The 13,540-nt window shown below is 42.3% G+C and overlaps 1 protein-coding gene across 3 annotated transcripts in view; it reads right to left on the reverse strand.

Annotated features, from left to right (window-relative positions):
• The window catches only part of LOC148516741 (uncharacterized), a 146,218-nt gene that overhangs the window by 41,807 nt on the left and 90,871 nt on the right, over positions 1-13,540 (reverse strand). For all 3 annotated transcript variants that reach the window (XM_088479607.1, XM_088479606.1, XM_088479608.1), the window contains exons 5-6: positions 1,564-1,616; positions 901-1,479 (exon numbers count right to left, since the gene is read on the reverse strand). In XM_088479607.1, coding sequence (XP_088335733.1) covers positions 901-1,479; positions 1,564-1,616 — 632 coding nt within the window. The remainder of the gene's footprint in view (positions 1-900; positions 1,480-1,563; positions 1,617-13,540) is intronic.

A 13,540-nucleotide genomic window follows, 5' to 3' on the forward strand; every position in this document is an offset into this window, starting at 1 on the left:
CTCGCCAGCGTGAGTGTTCTCCAGGATGAATAGTGCTGTTTACTCAGTAAAAATAGAAGTAAAAAATAAAATAAAAAACTTTACAGCTGTCAGCACAGCTTATGCAGTGTGCCTCATTATGCAGACCCCAACATAAAAACTAAAGTGGCTGTAGCTGGGAGCGGGGTATAGGGAAAGTCCGGGCCTTGTTGAAGTTTAAGTATGTTGTGCCCAGACTCCAACCCACCAACCTATACCCAGCGTAGAGCCTGTCTCCCCTTTGGAGGAAGAAGAAAAGAAACTGATTTCATTTGGTGTTTTCACTCAGTTAGTACAATACCAAGAGCAGACCCCCAATTTAATCTGTAGTATTTACAGCTGAGAAGTGTACCAAATATATATGCTTTCCCAGACGTTAGGGCTACTAGACAAAATCATGACCTATGCTCCTTGCCTTTAAATTGACACTTGTGTACATTCAGTTGCCAGATGCATGGGCAGTGCTTGGAGGAGAAGCCTGTATGGTGATTTTTCAGTGACTGAGCAGAATGACCAGACTGATGATCACATACAAATGCTGATCATCAGCTGCAGCTGGCCATGCCAATCCAATCCAAATCATCATTTGAGGCCAGATACATGTTACAATGTCATTACATTCAAAAATGACTCCTGGGTTTTCGGCACAATACCCCTGGAATTCCCCTCTTTGATAAACTGGTTAGTAGTGATCACATATATACACACATGTGTGCATATTATCAACTGATAGGTTCAATTACTTTTTTTTTTTAAACATTATGACTAACAGAGTTCCATATAAGAGATCCCACACCTATATTTATAATAGATTGGCCTGCTTATAATGGGCAGTTTCCACACTTCTACATATGTATATGGAGTTGCTCTTCACATACATACCTCTTTGATTTTCATGACAACCTCAGTCTTTGTATCACAAGCAGGATGTGCCTTTTGAGCTCTCTCTTTTTGCTGATCATATTCTTGATCCACACGCTCTGTTTTCACATTGAATTTCTTTGCACACTCTTGTGAAGATTTCTCACAGACTTGTACACACTTTGTATTCTCTTGTGAAGGCTTCTTACAAACTTGTGCAACCTTTGAACTCTCTTGTGAATGCTCCTCACAAACTTGTTCAGCTTTTACACGCTCTCGTGAAGGCTTCTCACAAATTTGTGAAGTCTTTGCACTGTCTTGTGAAGGCTTATCATATACTTGTGCAGCTTTTGCACTCTCTTTTGAAAACTTCTTATATACTTGTATAACAATTGCACTCTCTTGTGAAGAATTTTCACACACTTGTGCAGCCTTTGTACTCTCTTGTGAAGACTTTTCACACACTTGTGCAGCCTTTGTGCTCTCTTGTGAAGACTTTTCACACACTTGTGCAGCCTTTGTACTCTCGTGTGACGGCTTCTCACAAACTTGTGCAATCTTTGCTGTGTCTTGTGGTGGACTCTTAGACTCACTTTCATTCTAGAACCAGGTAAAGAATCCACGTCATCACAATGAAATCTACACGTTTCAATACAAGGTGAATCATTACAAAAAAAGTCTTACCTCAGAACTGCCAGTGGTTAACGTTAAAAGAGTGGGACCAGAATTATGGCTCACTAAAATACATAAAAAGACAAAACAGGATTATGCAATTTACCAGACTCTCTGGTATGCTTATACAATAGGAGTTTGCTTTAAGAGCTTATTAAATTTTACAACTATGATTTTATCGCTTAAATAGGCTCTTTTGGAAAATAAAACAAGTTGGATATATGTAAAAAATCTCTGGAGTGTCCCTGGCGCAACCAACACCCTAGTAGCAGTAGACTAAAAAATCAAAGGATAGTACCCTTCACTACTATCTTAATCAAACAAAATACAACAATGCTGATAATTCTGAATGCGCTAGTGTCATACAAATAAAATCAAATACTTTACTTCAATTTCACACACTGATTTTGTGTGTTAGTAGCATTCCTCAGGGTAGATGATTTGTTTCATACCATGAAAGACAAGAAATCGTGTCGAGAATATGGTGTAGTACATCACTCTATTTAATTTCAATTTATCACATATAATCAAATGGACAAACTGTCCAATAAACCAATCACAAAATAGTGAAAGTGGTTAAAATGATGAGCAAAAATCCACATGCGTAAAACGATGGGAGAATTACCAGAATTGTTCTTGAATAGGGTATATACAATATGGTGGAGGTCTCCGGAAACCTCATCCACAGTCCTTATCCAAAAGTATCTCCAAGTAACTCCTGTCACACTCCACCAACGCGTTTCGGGAGACAGCTGCTCCCTTCCTCAAGGTAGTGTGACTGTCTTCAACTTAGTCCTCTTATATACCATTCGTTGAATAAACTTCCGGGTCGAGGGTCAAACAGACTTATAAGTCAAAAACGATCCTTACATAATACTTATAAATCTTCAATTCCACTAAGATAGATACCATCCATCCAGCACTCAAAACTGGGTCCTCATATAATCAATAATATTATTCTAATTATTTTATTTAATATTTGGAATTATATTATTGATTATATGAGGACTCAGTTTTGAATGCTGAATGGATGGTATCTATCTTGGTGGAATTGAAGGTTTATAAATACAGGTTTAGTCTCCCATATAGAAAATGCTTGGGACCAGGGGTATTTTGGATAACTGAATAATCTGTATTTTGGAATATTTGCATACCATAATGAAATATCTTGGGAATATGACCCAAATATACACACAGAATGCATTTATGTGTTATATACACCTGATACACACAGCCTGCAGGTAATTTTATACAATATATTCAATAATTTTGTGGTTCAAACAAAGTTTGTGTACAGAAAGGAAATTCATTTATGTTTCATATACACCTGATACACACAGCCTGAAGGTAATTTTATACAATATTTAAAAAAATGTGTGCTTTAGACAAAGTTTGTGTACATTGCACCATCAAAAATCATAGGTTTCACTATCTCAGTCATGCCAAAATAGTTCCGTATTTCTGAATATTTGGATATGGGAGACTCAATCTGTATTATGTAAGGATCATTTTTGACTTATAACTCTGTTTGACGTCTCGACCAGGAGGTTTATCCAACTAAGGGTATATAAGAGGACTAATTTGAACACAGTCACACTACCTTGAGGAAGGGAGCTGCTGTCTCCCGAAACGCGTTGACGGAATGTGACATGAGATACTTGGAGATACTCTTGTATAAGGACTTTGGATGAGGTTTCCGGAGACCTCCACCATAATGTATATACCCTATTCAAGAAAATTTCTGGTAATCTCCCATCGTTTTACGCATGTGGATTTTTGCTCATCATTTTAACCACTTTCACTATTTTGTGATTGGTTTATTGGACAGTTTGTCCATTTGATTATATGTGATAAATTGAAATTGTGTTTTTGAAATTAAATAGTGTGTGATGTACTACACCATATTCTCTACACGATTTCTTGTCTTTCATGGTATGAAACAAATCATCTACCCTGAGGAATGCTACTAACACACAAAATTAGTGTGTGGAACTTGAAGGAAAGTATTTGATTTTATTTGTATGACACTAGCGCATTCAGAATTATCAGCATTGTTGTATTAAGTTAGATATATGAACTTTTTTTTTTTATAGAGGTGCTTTTGACACCAGACTCTTTCTGCATCATTATATTAAGAGTCCGGCATCACTCCTCTGTGCCATTGAGGACTTCTGCTCTTTCCAAGTCTCAGTTTGTGACGATTTTCTTCCATCTTCAACCCCACATCATGTCCCTTCCTCTTTCAAGCAAAATCTTGTCCTCACTAACAAAATCACACAAGTGGATAGGATCCTTCCACAGACACATTCATCTCCTGTTATGTACTTTTCAAATATCTGATTAACTACAGGTTGTTCGATCCACGGCTGCTTTAAAATGGAGAACATCCTGTAGTAGCAGAAGAAAATTGGGAGCCAGATCGAAAATAGGCCATCACAAACATTTACATGATGACCTAATCGCGACTGCAGCGTTTGCATGTCACAGCTAACATTAATCTATTATTATTGATATCTTGGATATCTATATGGAAGTTCCAGTCATCTCATTGGTCTACTACTTTAGCTGAGAACTATAAATTCTGTAAGGAAGTGACTTTATAAGGTTAGTGATATACCCTGAACCTGGGGAATGCCCTGGGGTGCAGAGGGTTCATTGGAGGACAGTTACAGACAGCCACAGTGTTCATGTAAGAATGGCAACATGTCAGGCTCTCCACAGGTCAGGCTCAAGGAAAATCCACAAGCTGAACTCATTATCCAATGGCTTCAGAATGAGGGATAATATCATCCTTTAAAGGGAGGATCCCGGTGGGAATAGTTTTTTTAATTAGTGTATTCTGTATAAATTATATTCGGCAACATTGTTTATAATAAGTGTACCTTATATTTAGAATTTATTTGATAGAATATAAGACTGTGTATTTAAATAAGGAACTTTATAATTTATTAAAACCTCAACAACCAACAAATATTGCATAATTTTGTTTTTTTTATAAGCGCAGGTTTTGACGTTTTTCTCTATATCAAATTTTGTTCTCTAAACACCTGCTGCTAACTGTAATCTTAATCCATTTTCTAATGCTTTGAATTTTAATATTTTTCAGTGGATTAGTTGGTCTATTTGTGCCTCAAGGTATCTTGTAGTCTGTGAAGCAGCTTCATACTCTATACAGGGAGTGGAATCGGTATGATTTACCACCGGCCGCATGGCCGGCTATTCAAATCCCGACAGCGGAAGCTCGGCAGAGGTGAAGATCCCGACTGCGCTAAAGGTAAGTGTAAACGTCCCCCTCCGGGAGCCCCTAACCTAACCCTCCCCTCCTCCGCGGCTGTCCATGCCCGGCTTACCTTCGTTCGGGATGCCGGGCTCCCGGTTTAGGTAAATTGACAGGCGTCGGGATTTCGACGCCTATCATTAGACCCTTGCCGGGATTAGACAGTTGGGATTTAGACAGTCGGCATCCCGACTGCATACTCAGGCTGCAGCAAAGTAGTATCTATGACATTGCACAAAGAAATCAATTATCTTCATTCATAGGGGGGGAATTCAATTAGACACGGTACTTTACCACCAGCTAATTGATCTCTCGGGCTTATGTGGTTCCCCAGAACCTGAGAATAGCACCTGTGTAAGAGTGCCCTAAGAAACATATATAATTAGTTGTAAAAAGGGTACATAAGCAGGTTCCAATGTATGGAAACATTGCCTGTCTGTTGTTTTTTCCATACTTACAGTATTTCTCCTGTATGATATTTAGCACCCTGTGTAAGCATTTGTTTATAGTTTAACCCAATATTATGGACAAAAATATGTTTATTCTCTGTACCAAGAAAGAGGGAGGCTATAAAAAGCCCAGCTGCCGGACCAATGGAGAGTCAGCCGCAGGTCACATGACCCAGAACCTGCTGGAACAAGCTGCAGGTGGCTGAGTTGGGCAGTTACGGCAGTTGGAGGGAGTCCTGAGGTAGCCTGGATACAGGGTGGGTCTGTCCTCTAAATCTATTCGGTGACCTTCGGTGCTATATGACGATTGGCAGTTTTGGAACTGTGTCCCTGTGAGAGCCGCCACTCCCTGCAAAGGCAGACACTGGCTACAGGGCAGCTGGAGTCAGTGAGAGGTCTTTAATAACTAAATTGCCCAACACAACCCTGCACTATAGTCCCACCTCCCCGCTGCAGTACTAAATGCCTAAGTCCACTCAGCAGCAGTTACTCTTCTTCATAAGTCAGTGATAGGGACAGCAAGCGGCCAGGATTCTCCTCAGCTCAGGGAAGACTGCCAATGTACAAGCCCTCAGCCAGTAACCAAAGTTCTAGACTCTTCTATAAGGAAAGCATAGATGGTAACAAGGATATCTGCTAGAAAGAGAGACACTGGTAATTGCAACTAAAATCTCCCTCTATTGCTACAAAAGGAGACTATATTGCTAGTCCTTCAGTTCAAAACACTTATAATTAACGTCAGCATTGTCAAAGGCGAAAGGCTACATAGTATCTTAAAGGGGCCTATCCATTTGCTGACTTTCTGCACAATGCGACCAAAACCAGGAGGTTTTGGTGGGAACGTGCAGAAAGTCTGCAAGTGGCTAGCCGACAAGGACCAGCGATGCGCGTGCACGCTGGGTCCTTGCCGACCCCGACTATCTATCGAACATGCCCGTCAACCTGACGACGGTCGTTAGGTTCGGCTTGTTAATAGATAGAGAGGTTGGGCTCCTGCACGGAAGACGTTCAGTGAATGTCTTTCAGTGCGGTGCCCGCACCTCAGCGACATGAAAGTCTGAACGCTGGACGTTCAGACTTTCATGTCGTTAAATGGATAGGCCCCTTTACAGGAATCCAGCAAGCTACTCATATAAAGCAGTGATTATAGTATTTGTGAACTGCAGTTCCCACTGGAGTGCTCCACACCATTAGCAGGACAATAAAAATAAACAAAAGGGCAATCCCTTTAATGTGCAACATTAAAGGGACAGCGCCAGACTTTATTATTGGTAGTACGTTACATGTATGCATTAGGATTAGATAGTTAGAGAAAGGGAGTTTGAGATCCAGGAATATTTTTTGAAGTTCATTTATACAATATTGTTGTAATATCCTTGTGGTTCTTACATTGTTGCGCTAATCCATTCAAATCCCACTGTTTCTAGTTTCTCCAGTTTCCTGTGATTTCTGAGAAAAAGGGTATCCAACCCTTCCAGAGTTCCCATTTAATAAAACCTTCATTTTAGTTAAGTGTGGTTTTCTAGTAGATGTGAAGGAAGTATATTGTAACTTGTGATTTGCCGATTGTGACCCATTATGAAATGTTATCCGTTTAATAAATTGTAACCCTTAATTGAGACCACACTACTGTCAATCTGTGCCTGTTGTCCCTCTTTACCTCTGCCAACAGAAAAGGAACTAAAGCTGGTAGGATTAAGTGACACCACACTTCACCAATACCATATACATGTCACACTAATTCAATTACCCCCGAAGCCCAGACTTATTGTCAGGGGCGTTTCCTAATAGCAAGAGCCATGGCCACACCCTCCTTAGGAAAAAAAACAAGTATTAGCAACACCGTGTGGGCCGAGGAGGGGGCATGATCACCACTGCACAGGGAGAGGACACAGCTGCTGCTCAGCGGCAGCAGTCTCCATGGTCCCACTACAGCACACGTGGCTGTGTGCTGGGCTGCTGACTGGTAAAGTGGACAGCAGGTGGGGGTGTGGCAGGCGTTAGCATCAGAACCAGGCCCCCCCAAAAAGCCTGGGTAATTCCCCCTCCCTCTCGGCGCCCTTGCTTATTGGGCATTGCTTTTCGGGAGCTCAGCAGGCTCTGAAAAAAAACTGCCTAATAACTCTGTTTTCGGGCAGGCGTCGGAGTTAACACATAGGACCCGTGAAATTATGGATCCTGGCTTAATCGCCAGAAAAAATATCTGTTTTCAGGCGATTAAGCCAGGATCTAATTGGATTGTCGTAGGCAATTCAAGCTATAAAATCCCATTTTATTCGGGCGAAAAAAAAAATATATGGGTCTCATTGGATTCCCCCCTAAGAATGCAGATTTCATGTTTATGGTGAATGTATAGTAATATTATCCTAATATTGGGTGAAGTAATATTATTTTAAAGTGTTAATTGGATCTTTATAGCTTTATGTTTAAAAGTATTGGAGTAAGATTATGACTATTGTTTATTACCTATAATAGTGTTTTTCCCATTTTACATGCGATAAAAAACATCCCTTAACCCCATGTCCAGGGCTGGCTCGAGGCATGTTTGACCAGTGTGGTCAAACAGGGGTGCACCCCTCCCAACCATCCCAATTTCAGCGGGACAGTCCCATATTTCAGGCACTGCCCCACTGTTCCACCCGCGGGCCGAAGTGTCCCATCGGTGGTCGGAAGGTTGGGCACTTTCACCACCGCAGCTGTGCGGCAATGCCAGTCCCGGAGAGGAGGAATGGATGCCACGCATAGAGGGAGAGGACTGGGGATGGCCCAGCTACTGGCGGAGTGCTGGGCTCGCCCCCAGCCGGACGTTGAATGGGAGGCGTGCTATACGGAGCCGCGCGCAGGGTTATGGGGCATCAGAGTCCCTCTCTACACAGTGCGCGACCCTGCCCATGTCTGTTTTCTGATGTTATATGGTGGTCTAACTTATCGTAATAGAGGGAGGGAAAAACTGGTTCTAGGAACAAGGGGTTTTCCTGAGCCAAGCCCTAGTGGACCTGCTCTTTCTCTCTTCGTAAAGTCAGATGATGACTCAGACGGAGGCAAAGTCAGACTGCAACTCAACTGCTTACTTACTAGTGTAACCTTTAGTCGTATCTCCATTCTAAGGTGAGCCAGCATTATTGCACATGATATAAAATGATAGGTTAATGCTGATTGGTTGCTATGGGCAACTTCTCCACTCTTTATAAAGTTTGATACATTTCCCCCAAAGACTTCAAAAGAGCAGGGCATAGGCCTTTGGATCTGCTGACTATACATGTCTTATTCACTAATGCATAGTTTGGGGTCTCTATGTGATTATCCTGTATGCTGTAAAGCTTTTGCTAGAGATAGCTGTTACGGTTTATTCCCATTTCCCACCATCTCCTCTCCTCTCTCTATTGCCTGGACAGTATGTTGGCCTTTTACCAAGCTTGCTGAAGCCTGGAATGCTGTTTTAGGTATTTAAAATTGTAGTTTATTTGTCAGGGATCACAGGATACAGTGTTGGGATTAGTTTATAGAGTGGGGGAATGGTGTTTGGTTTGTGTATATAATGTCACCTCACATTTCAATGTCACAATGTTTGTGTATTATTTGATAGATTTGCTGTAGTGGAATAAAAGCATTGCAGCAGCTTGGTCTGGTGCTAGGCTCCTGAATGGTTATTGTTTCACTTACAGATAAGAGATGGAGGGCCTTCACAGTGTTATTCTGTATGCCTTGGTTCTAATTGGCCCAGATTAGGTGTAGCTATATAGCTGTTAAGATACTATGGTGGAATATCGGTGTACTTCAGAGTCAGACAAACTGGTCCCTTCTACTACATCAAGTCTATAGTAAACATTATGGCGGTACTACTTTAATATTAACTCCAGATTGCATTGTGTGGGCTTTGATGGTGCCTTTGCGCCCTTGCTTTGCTGCTTGAGTGTTTTTGTCATTGTGGGACGTGTGGTCTGTACACCATGTAGGTATACTCTTTTTAGGATGTGAAGTGGGAGGACCATATCCCTAAATGATATTGCTAGTTACGCCGATCACTTATAACATTAAAACCACTCACAGATGAAGTGAATAACATTGATCATATCATTACAATGGAACCTGTCAAGAGGTGGGATATAATAGGCAGCAAGAGAATACTCAGTTCTTGAAGATGATGTGTAATAAACAGAATCGGTATGATTTACCTTCCCCCGAGGGGTGCCTAACCCTAACCTCCCGGTGGGTGGGTGCCTAACCCTAAGTCCCCCCCCCCGGGAGCTCTAAACTTAACCCTCCCACCCCGCGGCTGTCCGCGTCAGCATCCCTTCAATCGGGATGCCGAGCGCCGGTCTCCCGGCGTAGGTAAAATGACAGGTGTCAGGATATCAACGCATGTCATTTAACCCTTGCCGGGATATGACAGTCGGGAAGCTGGCTGTCGGTATAAGGTCCGCCGGCTTCCCGACTGGATACCTTATAAACAGGAATAATAAGCAAGTGTAAGTATCTGAGAAACTTTGATAAAGGCCAAATTGTGATGGCTAGACTGGCATATTTTAAATGGCAGGTCTTGCGTGGTGTTCCCGATATGCAGTGGCTAGTACCTACCAAAAGTGGTCCAAGAAAGGACAACTGGTGAACCAACGACAGAATCATGGGTGCTCAAGGCTCACTGATGCACGGGGAAGCGAATGCTAACAATTCTCGTCCTATCCCAGAGAAAAGCTACTGTAGCACATATGCTGGCTATGATAGAAAGTGCATCACAGTGCATCACAGCTTGCTGCGTTGATACAGGCCAGTCAGAGTGCCCATCACTGCCAAAAGCGTCTACAATGGACATGTGAGCATCAGAACTGTAGCAAGGAGCAATGGAAGAAGGTGACCTGGTCTGATGAATCACGTTTTCTTTTACATCATGTGGTTGGACATCATGTGTGGAGTTTACCTAGGGAAGAGATGGCATCAGGATGCACTATGGGAAAAAGGGAAGCTGGTGGAGGAAGTGTGATGCTCTGCTCAATGTTCTGCTGGGAAATCTTGGATCCTGGCACTCATGTGGATGTTACATTGATACGTACCACCTATCTAAGCATTGTTGCAGACCAAGTATACCTCTCATGGCAACAGTATTCCCTGATGGCAGTGGCCTCTTTCAGCAAGATAATACACCCTACTACACTGCAATAATTGTTCAGGAATGGTTTGCGGAACATGACAAAGTGTTTGAGATGTTGACTTGGCCTCCGAATTCCCCAGATCTCAATCCGATCGAGCATCTGTGGGATGTGCTGAAAAAAACAAGTCCGAGCCATGTAGGTCCCACCTCACAACTTACAGGACTTAAAAGGATCTGCTACTAACATCTTAATGCCAGATACCACAAGACATCTTCAGTGGTCTTGTGGAGTCCATGCCTCAACTGGTCAAACCTGTTTTGGTATATCAGGGGAGACCTACACAATATTAGGCAGGAAGTTTTAATGTTATGGCTGATCAATGTATACTATTGTGCCTGCCATCAGGTCACTTATACCTGTCCTGTGTTTAGCCTTCAAAGAGTACGAATTGTTACTTTTATCTACTTCCCTACATTAATGTGTCAGTACTCTGAATTAAATGCGGTGACCTTATTTTACTGCCATATTTGATATGTATATGTTTATTGTGTGCTGTGTCAAATTCAAAAATCCTTTTTATAAATAAATGCAACTTAAAAAGGGTGAGATTTGGCTAAAAGCCACTGCACCACACCATACCACTTTTTGTCCATGTATGAAAGTTGATGTATGTTCCACATGAGTGGAATCCCTCTGGTCAACCAGATGAAAGCGTAAAGCAGGTGGTGTATTAATAGCTAGGGTACTCCCAACTGCCACATACAGTGACAGGGGGCTGCAAATAAAACAAATAAGTATAAATAATTTAGATTATGTAGTGCTTGATCTATGAGGTATTGAGATGTGTGCAATAGCATAATGTAAACTATGTATAATCTTAATGCAAAGTATATCTTCTAACCATATTAAAAGGGATGGATGTACAATAGTATGAAGGAATCAGGTACTTTTCAGATAGTTCACTCAAATTAAACCACAAATAATAATAGTTGCCACCTATTCTAATTTCTAACACATGTATCACCTACTAGAAAGTCTTATCTAACTAACGAGAGGAGGCGAGAACACATTTATTCACAATGTAGTACAGAAATATATTATGATACATTCCCTCATTTTGTGATCATACATAACTGAAAAGATTTATTATTTGACTAGTGCAACAACCTTTGGGGACGATTCAATTCTCTTTATTGTGCCACAGAGTGACTCTGGAACAGTTGTAATCAAGAATCTTTGGTCATTTTTTTTCCTTGTGCCTCATAGAAGTGTGCAGAAAAAAAAAAAATCAGAGTTATGGTATAAGGTACCTTAGATGACTCCTTTTCTTTGAGGTCCATAGGGTCCACAGATCTACCTTGGGGATATGTAGTGGAACGGATCCATTGCACCAAACAGCTCTAGCTTTGTAGCTCCCAGCATGCATCGGTCCTCCTCCCTATATATCCCACCCCCAGCAACAGGCATTCAGTTTGATAACAAGAGATGGAAAGTGGAGAAGGAAGTACATCGCACTCAAGACACACTCCACATACGAAGAGGGAATCAGTTATATGAAAAAAGCAAAAAACAGATCCCAACTGAGGCCAGGTACGCCAGGGAGAGTGCTCTGTGAACCCTATGGACCTCGAAGAAAAGGAGTTATCTAAGGTATGTTATACCATAACTCTGGTTTTGTTCTTCAGGGTCCAAAGGGGCCACATAATCTACCTTGGAGACATCCTAAAGCAGTTCCCTTAAGGGTGGGGACGCTCCTGTGCAGAGAGGAGAATTCGCCGCCCAAAGGAAGCATCCTGGGAGGCAAAAGTATCAAATGCATAGAATTTGATAAAAGTATTGACGGAAGACCAAGTGGCTGCCTTGCATAGCTTTTCAGCTGTGGTGCCATGTCTAACTGCCCATAATGGTCCCACAGACTGAGTAGAATGTGTTGTCACCTTGTTTGGGACAGGGAGACCAGCCTGTGTATAGACCTGAGATATAGTCATACGCAGCCAGCGAGCCAAAGTCTGTTTGTTTGCTGGCCAGTCTAGTTTGTGAAACCCATATAACACAAAGAGCGAATCTGATTTCCTGATGGAGCTGGTATGATCCACGTATATACGAAGGGTTCGAGCCATATCCAAGGAAGCTTTGCTGGTAGACAGGTCTAAAGACTGAAAGGCCGGAACTACAATCTCCTCATTCATATGGAAATGGGAAACCATCTTTGGAAGGTAACCCGCCTTAGTGCAGAGGACAGCTCTATTTTGATGGAAAATTAAATATGTAGAGCGACATGACAGAGCTGCCAAGTCAGAAACTCTATTAGCCGAGGCGATAAGTGAGGAGAAAAAGTACCTTCGCTGTCAACCATCTAAAGTCCACCATATCCAAAAGGTTCAGGGCAGCAATCTGCAACACCCTAAGAACCAAAGTCAAATCCCACAGAGCCACCGGAGGGACAAATGGAGGTTGTAGCCGGAGAACCCCCTGCAAGAATGTTCTAACATCCGGCAAAGGGACAATTCTGTATTGGAACAAAACTGAAAAAGCAGAAATCTAAGATTAGACCTAAGTCTAATCCTGCCTGAAGAAAAGCAGGTATTCTTGCAACCTTGAAAATCTTAGGGACATATTTTCTGTGAGCACACCAAAGAAAAAAATGAATGCCAAATTCTGTGATAGATGCGGATGGCAGCAGGCTTCCTTGCCCTTAGCATCGTCTGAATCACCGAGGCCGAAAAACCTTTGGCCTTGAGGGTGGCAGACTCAATAGCCATGCCATCAAGGTAAATCCTGATATAGGCAGGGACCCTGCACCAGCAGATCCGGCCGTAGAGGCAGTGGAAGTGGACTCTCTATGTATAGACAAGTCAGGTCGGAGAACCAATGCCTCCTGGGCCAGGCAGGGGCTATTAGTATTATCCTGCCGCCTTCCTGCTTGAACTTTCTGATGACCCTTGGGAGGAGTGAGATTGGAGGAAACAGGTATGCCAACCTGAAGTCCCATCTCACCGCCAGAGTGTTCACGAAGGTGGCTGAGGTGTCCCTTGTTCTGGACCCGTACCTGGGGACTTTGTGATTGTGATGCCATGAGGTCTAGATCCAGTGCTCCCCACTAGTCCACCAGGAGTTGAAAGACATCCGGATGAAGTGCCCATTCTCTGGTATGCATGTCCTGGCGACTTAGG

Source organism: Taudactylus pleione, unplaced genomic scaffold, assembly GCF_031769625.1.
Source record: "Taudactylus pleione unplaced genomic scaffold, aTauple2 ptg000242l, whole genome shotgun sequence".
Taxonomy (NCBI): Eukaryota; Metazoa; Chordata; class Amphibia; order Anura; family Myobatrachidae; genus Taudactylus; species Taudactylus pleione.